The sequence below is a fragment of the Schistocerca cancellata genome, chromosome 4, assembly GCF_023864275.1.
Source record: "Schistocerca cancellata isolate TAMUIC-IGC-003103 chromosome 4, iqSchCanc2.1, whole genome shotgun sequence".
In the NCBI taxonomy this organism is placed as follows: domain Eukaryota; kingdom Metazoa; phylum Arthropoda; class Insecta; order Orthoptera; family Acrididae; genus Schistocerca; species Schistocerca cancellata.
This window is the reverse complement of record NC_064629.1, coordinates 63,542,048-63,554,062: the sequence shown is the minus strand read 5'-3', so window position 1 is coordinate 63,554,062 and position 12,015 is coordinate 63,542,048. Positions and strand designations below refer to the sequence as shown.

The 12,015-nt window shown below is 40.5% G+C and overlaps 1 protein-coding gene across 2 annotated transcripts in view; it reads right to left on the bottom strand.

The window, feature by feature from the left end:
* LOC126183634 (dynamin-binding protein-like) overlaps nucleotides 1–12,015 on the bottom strand; it is a 241,347-nt gene that overhangs the window by 113,177 nt on the left and 116,155 nt on the right. For both annotated transcript variants that reach the window (XM_049925755.1, XM_049925756.1), the window contains exons 12-14: nucleotides 6,302–6,451; nucleotides 5,399–5,504; nucleotides 4,069–4,199 (exon numbers count right to left, since the gene is read on the bottom strand). In XM_049925755.1, the coding sequence (XP_049781712.1) occupies nucleotides 4,069–4,199; nucleotides 5,399–5,504; nucleotides 6,302–6,451 (387 nt within the window). The remainder of the gene's footprint in view (nucleotides 1–4,068; nucleotides 4,200–5,398; nucleotides 5,505–6,301; nucleotides 6,452–12,015) is intronic.

Below are 12,015 nucleotides of genomic sequence, written 5' to 3'. Positions count from 1 at the left end.
GACGATGCAAGCGGAGCAGCAACTTCAAGTCCTCTCGGGTGGAGCGAATGCTGCGAATATTCCAGTGAATAAGTGCCATCGTAAGAAAAGGAAGATGAGAGAAGGGGTCACCTCGAAGGCCGCTTAGGGCCTGGCTTCGAGCGAGCACTGCCGCCGCTATCAGTAGGCGGACAGTCATAGTCCATGGGGTCTATAGGGTCATTGGCCATCTCGGGAGGATGGCCGGGAGGGGGAGCTTCCTCCGCCGGTGAACGGCCAGATGTACGGCTACCAGCGGTGCGGCCAGGCGAAACGGATGACGGCCTGGGGCGGCAACCGCTGGGTGGTGCAGGAGAAGAAATGCGCCATGGCGGAGAAGGAGAACTATGCTTCCTATGCGCCTTTTTGGAAGGACGTTTGGTGGAAGTACCGGTCGAAGGCTGGGAGGTCGAGGGACGGAGGAAGTCTGCACGGGATGGTTCCTTCTTGAAGGCCCGTGCATCTGACTTCGGGGTCTTCGACTTAGCAGAAGCTGAGGAAGGGGCTGGTGTCTGTGGGGTGATGGGAGGAAGAGGAGATGTCGACCGCGTGATCTTAGCACTGGCCGAACGGACGACCATGGTGCTGAAGGTCAGATCGCATGTCTGGGTTGCTACCTCCCGGGTAGTCCGAGGAGAGGCGAGGACAGTACTGTATTTCCCCGCTGGGAGCAGCGTGGGCTTCCTACTAGCCAATAGCTTGCGAGCAGCCGAGGTGGACACTCTCTCTTTGACCCGAATTTCTTGGATACAGCGTTCTTCCTTATAGACAGGACAGTCGCGGGAGGATGCGGCATGGTCACCCTGACAGTTCACACAACGAGGAGACGGAGGTGGACAGTCACCCTCATGGGCATCCCTGCCACAAGTGACACATTTAGCCGCATTGGAACAAGACTGTCGAGTGTGATTGAAACGCTGACACTGGTAGCAGCGCGTAGGTGTCGGGACATAGGGGCGAACAGAAATAACCTCGTAGCCCGCCTTGATGCACAATGGCAGCTTAACACTATCGAAGGTCAAGAAAAGTGTCCGGGTCGGTACAAGGTCATTGTTGACCTTTTTCATGACCCGATGGACAGCCGTCACGCCCTGCTCAGCGAGGAAAGATTGAAGCTCCTCGTCAGTCAATCCGTCGAGGGAGCTAGTATAGACTACACCACGAGACGAATTCAAAGTTCGGTGGGCCTCCACCCGGACAGGGAACGTGTACAGGAGGGTGGCCCGAAGCAGTTTTTGTGCCTGAAAGGCATTCTCAGTTTCTAGTAATAAGGTGCCGTTACGCAACCTGGTACAAGATTTGACAGATCCGGCTATGGCATCTACGCCCTTCTGGATAACGAAAGGGTTGACAGAGGAAAAATCCTTTCCGTCCTCAGATCGAGAAACTACGAGGAACTGTGGGGCAGGCGGTAGTACTTTTGTCACTGTTGGCTGGTCACGTTTCCGTTTTTGGGTCGAAGTCGAGAGAGATGGAGTAGAATCCATTGCGGAGGAATCCCCCATGAGTGCCAGCGTCTCTGATGGCGCGCTCCTTCCTTGTGGGGACCCTCTCAGAGGGCACTCCCGCCTTAGGTGAATGTTTACACCTCAGGTCACACCTCCCGAGAAACAGACGGAGGGACCAATCGGCATGGTCAGAAGGTATCAGCTCAGGCAATCACCCCTCACCGGGCCTGGCCTTTACCAGGGGGTACGCGCGTGCCTTACATGTCTACCCAGGGCGGGGACTTACGCGTTACCCCGTCACCGGCTACGCGTGCGAACGCGTGGGTCGGCCTTCAGGCACGCACAGGGAGGAAGGAAGAAGAGGAAAAAGAAGAAAGAGAGGGAGAAAGAGGACAGACTGTCTCAAACGCCAAGGCGGAGACCAGAAAAGGCAAGGAGAAGAAGGCAATGAGAAGGCAAGGAGAAAAAGGCAATGAGAAGGCAAGGAGAAAAAGGCAATGAGAAGGCAAGGAGAAAAAGGCAATGAGAAGGCAAGGAGAAAAAGGCAATGAGAAGGCAAGGAGAAAAAGGCAATGAGAAGGCAAGGAGAAAAAGGCAATGAGAAGGCAAGGAGAAAAAGGCAATGAGAAGGCAAGGAGAAAAAGGCTATGAGAAGGCAAGGAGAAAAAGGCAATGAGAAGGCAAGGAGAAAAAGGCAATGAGAAGGCAAGGAGAAAAAGGCAATGAGAAGGCAAGGAGAAGTCAAGGGAAAGAGTAAGGAAGACAGTGAGGTGGAGAAGAGCAAAGAAAGGAACCAACAAAAGGAAGGAAGAGACGAGAAGTGAAAAACCAAAAAGACCACGATTATAGGTCATGGAACCGTCCGTCTCCGGACGCAGGCGCTAACTACCCCCGTGAGGGGGATTGACTCCTTTTAGTCGCCTCTTACGACAGGCAGGAATACCTCGGGCCTATTCTAATCCCCGGACCCGCAGGGGGGACTGGCGTGATGTGTGGCTTATGAGCAGCCACTCGACTATGAAATCCAAGTTTTCTCACCTCCCGCCTAACTGTCCTAGTACTCACAGTGGATCCTGATGCAATTTGGAATTTCTGTGTGATGATCTGAATAGATGTCTGCCTATTACACATTATGACCCTCTTCAACAGTCGGTGGTCTCTGTCAGTCAACAGACAAGGTCGGCCTGTACGCTTTTGTGCTGTATGAGTCCCTTTACGTTTCCACTTCACTATCACATCGGAAACAGTGGACCTAGGGATGTTTAGGAGTGCAGAAATCTCGGATACTGACGTATGATACAAGAGACATCCAGTCACCTGACCATGTTCGAGGTACATGAGTTCCACGGAGTGCCCCATTCTGCTCTCTCATGATGTCTAATGACTACTGAGGTCACTGATATGGAGTACATGGCAGTAGGTGGCAGCACAATGCACCCTATATGAAAAACTTATGTTTTGGGGTGTGTCTGGATACTTTTGATCACATAGTGTAAATGTGACTCACTCAGTCTGTTAATTGAAAACAGTGACTTGTATTATATTTCAGGAATACTCATTGTAAATATTATAATTGATCACATCTGACCACAACATGGGAGCATCACCGTATTTTCCACCAAGTACATCGTAATCCATTCACATCTCTGCCTGCTATTTGATAACAAGTAATAGATGCCCTGCAACATTGTGTGTCAGCCTGCACCACTGGTTGGAGACTAGCAGCAGCTGGACTTGGGAATTATCACTTGTGCATACGCTGCTGTTAACACCATATCACAAATGGCTGCATCTGTAGTGGTTCCGTGACTGAGAAGCTGGGACTGCCAATGAATGGCATCACATCGTGTTTAGTGATGAACCCGAGTTCTGCACTACCCCAGATCACCAGCACTGGCGAGCATGGTGGTGATATGGGGAGAGGTCCCTTGCTTCCAATGTTTTGAAGGGGCACATAGGTGTTACTCCTCATATCACTGTGCAGGTATCCATCATGTATGATTCAGTTTATGGCTGGTAGTGACTGAGGGAGCTCTGGTGCACAATAGTACATCAGGGACATCCAGCATCCTCAAGCATTACCTCTCAAACCACAGAATTGTGTTGTCATTTTTCAACAGGAAACATGTCTCTATGAACTGTCTGCATGATGTTGAGGTACTCCCACAGCTTGAAAGATCCCCAGATCTGTCCCTGAAAGAACATATGTAGTACCAGTTTGGACATCAACTCCATCTCAGTGCCTGTATCCATGATATAAAGGAACAATTACAACAGTTGTGAGCCAGCTTTCCTTGGAAGAGGATAGAATAGCTTTATGACACCCTTGCTAAAAAAAAATCTGTGCAAGCATCCAGACCAAAGAGGGTGTAGTCTCACACTAACAAATGGGCCAAGTTCTTTGTAAATTTGACTGAGAATCATAAGCACTGAAATATGACATCACACATCCCCTCAACTCTTGAAGTTTGATTTTGTTTTCTCTCCCCTTCTAGGTGATTCACTTTCTTTGTCAGGCAGTGTATGTAGTTAACGTCTTCCAACATTAATAGCCTCATCTAGACAAAAGTACTTTGGAAAGGAATGTAGAAACATTTCTTACCGCAGAGCTGAGTCCTAAGCTTGATGTAAACATTGCTCCCAATCGTGAAGACTTCTTTGCTACTGAATGTAAAGATAATCTGGCCATCTTTTGTGATATGGTAGAATTGCCATCTTCCAGATATTTCAGCACTAATGGAATTTGAAACGTACATAATGAAAAGTTAAAAAGGGAACAACTGATTTATATTATGTTATCAATGACAGACTGTAAGAGCAAAGAGATGTGCCTTCATTCATCTCATTATTGAAAAACGAAGATAATCACTTTTGACACATTCTTCACATTTTATCAATGTTCACCTTCAATTCAATCTCCCATTTGTTTTTCAAATTGCAATATATGTTTCACATCTCTTTGCTCAGTTTTAATTTAGAAGTCATGAAAATAATTTTACAGCTAAAATACAAAATTTCTTAAATAAAGTACCTTTGTAGCTATGTAACAAAACATGTTAAATTTTTTATGAATTTTGTACTAGAGAAATGAAGTAAAGCAGTTCCTAAACATAAAGGTAAGCTACTGCATAGAACTGTTCAAATCATCAGCAAAGAAAGAATGGCAAATTTCATAAAGAATCATTAGATTCTAAGTTCTGTGCAACAAATTTTCATATGGGGTTACATCAATAGAGATTGTCCACTAATTTCAAGGCACCAAAGTATGATATTTGATAATGTTTGGTATTAATAGTGCTACTTTTTTATTATATATATGGCATTATACCATGACCGAGTAATGTGGCTGCCTGAGAGGGCAATGATGCACTGAGGAACTACTTGAAATGCTGTATAATGTGAGCAACTTTGTTCCTTATTCTTCTGTAATTCTTCTCTTGGGACAGGAATACTACAGGCTGTATAAGGAGGGATACGAAAAAAAAGCTATCAAGCAGATATGACTTAAATTTGTGTTTACAGTTAATTTTGTTAGCTATTTAATTCCTCACAACACTGTGGAGGAGGTCAAAGAGTTTTATGGCTGAATAGCTATCTCGCTTCCTTTGTTACAGACTAAAACTGAATGATGGTTAGTGTAAATCATTTCTCCTTCTGCAACTTGGGTTTTTGTCTAGAGAGTTAAATTGACTGTTATATGTATTTTTGTTACACATTGTGTAAATCATGAATTTTTGCACATTTTCATAAACATAGGCTGTAATATTTAAGTAGTTGTAAATGGGTACAAATTGTCCTTATATCAGTTTTCTTTCACTTTTCATGTATAAATATTCCAACATAAATATTAAGGCAATGAGTGATCAGATGATGAAAATGAGTGAATCATCCATTACATATATTGATTTATTATTGTGAGGTGACAACTTTACCAATATCTTTCCTCCTCTTGTATTCATTGATGTATGTTGCCACATCTGTTATTGTTCTTACAGCATCCAGGAGAGCAGGTTTGTCCTTGTGATCATCCTCTGTGCACTGGAAATAACTTACAAATGCCAGAATTACACTACACAGATCTCACTTCAGAAAGCAAAATAATATATATAAAAATTTCATGAGCTGGCAAAAAGTTTGATTAGATGGCATTATATAATATTAACCAACATTTAAAATAACAGTATTACCATGTTTTGAATTACAGTAGATTTTGCATTTCTCTTATTATAGTTTCATGATTTGGTGAATTAATTACTTAAACATCAGGAAAGAATTCCTTTTTACATTTGCACTGAATCTTAGTGGATGCAGGTGGTGTGGGAAAGAGGGGGGGGGGCAGGGAGGGGGGAGGAGTGTTCTTTTGAAGACTAAGCATGAGCTGCTCTCCACCTCTCTGCACACAGATTGTAAATAAGTCCATTATGAATATAATTATCTATTCATCTTTTCACCCATTTGAGAAGCTGGAGCATCTCATCTTTTACACTATTTTAAACATTAATGGCCAGTGAAAGTTGTATTGTGGAATATTATCACCCTCAGTACTAATATAACTTAAGCCTGTAAGTATTATTATTGTTGCTGCTGCTCACAAATGCTACAAATAAGATGTAACAGATTGTCACTAGAAAAATTAATGAAAATGCACTGAAAGTTTATGATAAGCTAAGTAAACACTGCTACACTTTAATATATGAAAATTTATGAATATCACTAAAAACAATTAACAACTGTGTCAGTATTTTATTAAAATAAGAAATTTGTAAAATCTCCACATTATTATGAAAAATCATGTTGTCAACTTTTGAAGATAAGTTTCAAAATAACCATATTACCTTTATAAGTTCATTGAGAATAAGAGGATACTTCAATATCCTCTGAACAGGCTTGATCAGAATTGATCCCATATCAAAACATGCAATTTGGTATCGTAGTGTCTCCAAGCCTTTGTTAAAGATCTTCTGTATACCTTCATCTGATTCATACTGTAAATATGAACAAGAATTTCAAATTAACAAAGGAAAACTGAACAATAATTATACACTGAAACTAAATGCATCACATAAAGAATAGATTGTGACTGCAGTAACAACTGATCAAGAAGAACTTCATGTTATCTTTTTTATGCACAATGTCTGTGACACCCTTGGATCTTATCACAATTGCAAAACTGCAGATTTTCATGGCCATTTTCATTGAAGGTAGGATCTTCTAGGTTGTTAGGCTGCATCTAGGTACTCTTCAATTTTTTCTACATGACTGACAGTTGGACCCCTCTGCTGTGATTTTCTTCAGGATCTTCTGGTGCTTAGGTTTAAGTAAACCCTGTCAAAAAATAGTGTCCTGTTCACTTATAGAAAGGAGTTTTCCCACACTTATTCTGAAGAAGTGGAGTTATTGGGTAAAATTCTTCCAGCTACTATTGGTGAGCTATCGTCATCGGAAAGAAAGTGAAACAATCAGAGCAAGAGAGGAGACATGTTTATCAAAGTATTATTATCGTGCTGCAGAGGCAGCTTCCTGTTTGTTTGTGCTCATCATGATGGTGGAGGTGTATTTACTTCTTTCATGGCAGGAAGCTATGAAGCTGGAAGCCTATGGCTGCCTTCTCTATTGAAGTTACCTTTTTTCTAGGAAAAAGTATCAAAGTATTATTATCGTGCTGCAGAGGCAGCTTCCTGTTTGTTTGTGCTCATCATGATGGTGGAGGTGTATTTACTTCTTTCATGGCAGGAAGCTATGAAGCTGGAAGCCTATGGCTGCCTTCTCTATTGAAGTTACCTTTTTTCTAGGAAATATCAACTGCTTCTCAGACTTTCTTTCAATAAATGTTGGTTTTCTTGGCCAGCACACACAAGTTGTTGACGTCAATGTCTTGCCCACAGTTCATGATGTTCTGCTTCTGCAGATTTCATACTTCCAACGGCATGTGAGGTGGTTGTTCTGTCCTTCCCATTTTACCTATACATACTACGTCACAGCGACACATGGCTTCATAGACTACCACAGTGCGGAGGTAATCAGGTGCAGTCACTTTGTTTCAGAAAGTGTCTTTTATTTTGTTCTGATTGAAAAATGTTGTCTGTATGCCATTTTTCTATAGAATTTTGCTGATGCACTCAGTAACTCTAGAAACTAATGGTTGCCTTACAGACAATGGAAAATCCAGGATGGAATGTAACAATACGAGAGAAGGAAAGTTGCTACTCACCATATAGCAGAGATGTTGAGTCGCAATAGGCACAATAAAAATATTCACACAATCATAGCTTTCAGCCATTAAGGCCTTTGTCAGCACTAGACGCACATACACACACAGGTGCGCGTGCGAATGGCCGAAAGCTATGATTGTGTGAATATTTTTATTGTGCCTATTGCGTCTCAACATCTCCGCTATATGGTGAGTAGCAACGTTCCTTCTCTTGTATTGTTAGGTTCCATAACAGTGAGAGATGATGATTCCTTGTCCTCCTTTTTAGCATAACTAATAATATTTTGTTTGAAAAACCTATGGATAAGCCACATAGTCTTGTCTTCTTTATGAAATCCATCTCTGATTCCAAGCCATTCACCAATGTGAAAGGCACATGAAGACAGTGTGTTGAGCACTGCTTGCTTCTGGGATGGGTGGTGGTGCACAAGGGAATTTAGATACCCATTTGTGTTTGTAGACTTTCTGTACAAAAGTCTTGTCAGATCTTCTATAGATTAACACATATTTCTATCCAATGAAAATGGCCTGCCAGTAGTTACTGGAAGAGTTTTACCGAATAACCTCACTTCTTTAGAATATGTGGGGGAAAGCTCCCTTTTATACGTGAACATGTCATTGGTTTTTGACAGCACTCAGCTAAACATGAACATCAGAAGAGTGTTCAAAACTTTAATTGTGTAGACGTAATTGAAGAGGAACAGGACACGACATAACAACCTAGAGATTTTACTTTCAATGTTGTCTGTCTGCCTATTTTGATGCCCAATATATGGTCCTCCTTTACATTATTGGCACTACTGAATTTATCATGTAACACATTCATAATTAGGAATCAGCCGAATTTCAAGGAATTTTTTTTTTCTTTTTTTGTTTCTTCTGCAACTGCAGGAGGTTTCAACATATAGTATGTCACTATATTTCCAAATAAAGTGTTCACAATAAATCAACAATTTTTTGCCTGTTTTTCTTAAAGGAGTGAACCCCATGTTAATTATTCAGTATGCAGCAATTATTCGCAATGAAACATTAACTTTTCTTAGTAGTGATAAGGTAACATCCTCTTCTCTTATGTGAAAACACAGTTTTCACTACACAATTGTTTCAAAAAGATAAAATGTTTGCCTTGTATTTTAATGCCAGCTTTAAAAGAAGGTGTTCCTGTAAGTTCTTAGCAAAATTGTTAGGCTACAAACACAAGTACACAATGACTGAATGTCTCAGTATTTACAATTTGTCCTGATAACTCAAAGTCCTCATTTTCCTTCACAAGCAATCAGCTTCACAATCTAATTTGGATACTACAGTGCTGATGTCATTCAATTAAGACACTGTGAAAGGGACCACAAAGAGACATGGCTTCCAAAATACACATCCATTTGTCTCTGATTTTCTGCTTTCAACCTTTTATGCAAACCAAACAGAGAATGTAATTATTTTAAAAGCTGTATATTACAAATGTTTGTGCTTCAAAGCAGTTAAAACTAGCAAACAACTCTATGATTGTATAAAATTATTCTTTTCCGTTTTCACATGTAACAAATGCATGGCTGCCAACTTTCAGACCAGCCTGTTGGTAATCACATGGCAAACATGGAAGCAGGTTTCGGGAGGGGGCTTTCCCAGAAATTTTAGAAGTTAGAAGCTTGATTTGGGCCTTTAAATTCTATATTTCAGACACTCTGCAATTGTAAATGAAAAAAAAAAAAATATATCTGGTTAAAAGTGGAAAATCACCAAACTGGTATCTTGAAAAATTGAAGCTCTACTGTGTTTTTTCATATCCACTCAGGACGTCAGAAAATGGCTCATTCAACTTTACTAATATTTTAAGAAGTCATCATCTAATGGAAATTTTTCTCTCATGTAACTACATGAGTTGACAAAAACTTCTGATATCTTCATAAAATTTTATAGCAATATCTTCATAAAATTTTATAGCAAAAGATTTTTCAAACCTCACATGATGAATGTAGCTTCTAAAGTCGACACCAATGACAATATCTTCATCTCTCTTGTATGAGTGTGTATGTGCGTTTCAGTTCTTGCAGACAGCCGGTTTGATAAATCTTACAATCACTTCTGTAAATAAGGTATTTAGGATGCTACGAAATTTATGAATTACTGGCTCTTGTTTCTGAAGGAATACATCTGCTTTGGTAAGTAACAAAAGCATATTATGCAAAAAAGAAGATATAGATTCACAACTGGATCATTCACAATAGAGTGTATTCCACTTAACTGAGGATTGTTTATATTTTTTGAAGCTTCATCACTGAAAGATTTTACCTAAGGTTCCCACTGTTCAATTATCCTTTGTATTGACTGGAGCAAAGAGAGCCATCTTGTGCAGATGTACTTCAGTACTTTATGGGGTTTAGGGACATATATATTTTGACAAAGCTTAAAAGTAGACTGTCTGTTTCAACTTTTAGGAGAATGTAATGAAGATCGATTACAAAATCTTCAGTACCAAAATATTTGAGGCTTTTCACACCTCTTTGTTCAGCTAAATGAAGCAAGTGGCAGAAATAAGTTTGTATTCTTATGTGCAGTTGAACTTTCTTTAAAAAAAAGCAGCAACTCCTTTTATATGACCCCCAGTGTATTTGCATCATCACATGCAAATGAAATGCAGTTTTTCCAGGGAATTCCTTTTCTTAGAAGCTCTTCACTCAACAGATTACAAATATTACCTGGTTACAAAAGCCACAACAGCTGACAGACAAATGCCTTGAAGCTTGTGACGTAGCCTGGTATGAAAGCAGTTTCATTCCTACGCTTTAACCTGACGCAGGGAAGAAAAATTTTTTGGTGTCACCTATCTCAGTAAGTCGTGGTGACAAAATTATTCATAGATAGGCTTCCTACATACTCATGAAGGAAACCTTTACAACATTTTAATAGTAGTAGTAGTAGTAGTAGTAGTAGTACATGATTAGCAAAATGTACACAGCACCTTTTCCAACTTTTTTTTTTTTAAAACATCAAATTGTAAAATGTTTCTTTCCATAATTTTTAGTAACATCTCATAATTCTTTAAGTAGGGTGATAAATCCACAACAATAATGGACAATCTGTAATAATTGACAGCCATGCAAATGGCATGACATAACCACCACTTTATGTAACTTCACATACGCTTCTTTGAAAATGTAATTTAGAGGTAGAAATGTCTTACATGGATTTCATTGTGAGGCATGATTTTTTTTTTTTACTGGTCAATAATACATCCAAAAAGCCTTAAATGATTACCACAAATGGCATTAGCATTAGTAGTCATGACTTTAAACTGGATTCCCCATGCCCATAAAATGCTTGAAGGAAGTACCTGTAGGGTAACTGATGGAAGTATTTTCAACAGACAGACAGAGGATGACAAACTAAAGGCCAAAATACCAAATGTCTTTTTCCAAAGCTATTTCACAGAGGAAGACTGCACTGTAGTTCCTTCTCTAGATTGTTGCACAGATGACAAAATGGTAGATATCAAAATAGATGACAGAAGGATAGAAAAACAATTAAAATCGCTCAAAAGAGGAAAGGCCGCTGGACCTGATGGGATACCAGTTCAATTTTACACAGAGTACGTGAAGGAACTTCCCCCCCCCCCTTCTTGCAGCAGTGTACCGTAGGTCTCTAGAAGAGCATAGCATTCCAAAGGATTGGAAAAGAGCACAGGTCATCCCAGTTTCAAGAAGGGACGTCGAACAGATGTGCAGAACTATAGGCCAATATCTCAAATGTTGATCAGTTGTAGAATTTTGGAACACGTATTATGTTCGAGTATAATGACTTTTCTGGAGACTAGAAATCTACTCTGCAGGAATCAGCATGGGTTTCAAAAAAGACGATCGTGTGAAACCCAGCTTGCGCTATTCATCCACATGACTCAGAGGGCCATAGACAGGGGTTCCCAGGTAGATGCCGTGTTTCTTGACTTCCTCAAGGTGTTCAATACAGTTCCCCACAGTCATTTAATGAACAAAGCAAGAGCATATGGACTATCAGACAAACTGTGTGATTGGATTGAAGAGTTCCTAGATAACAGAACGCAGCATGTCATTCTCAATGGAGAGAAGTCTTCCAAAGTAAGAGTGATTTCAGGTGTGCCGCAGGGGACTGTCGTAGGACCGCTGCTATTCACAATATACATAAATGACCTTGTGAATAACATCGGAAGTTCACTGAGGCTTTTTGCAGATGATGCTGTAGTATATCGAGAGGTTGTAACAATGGAAAATTGTACTGAAATGCAGGAGGATCTGCAACAAATTGACGCTTGGTGCAGGGAATGGCAATTGAATCTCAATGTAGACAAGTGTAATGTGCTGTGAA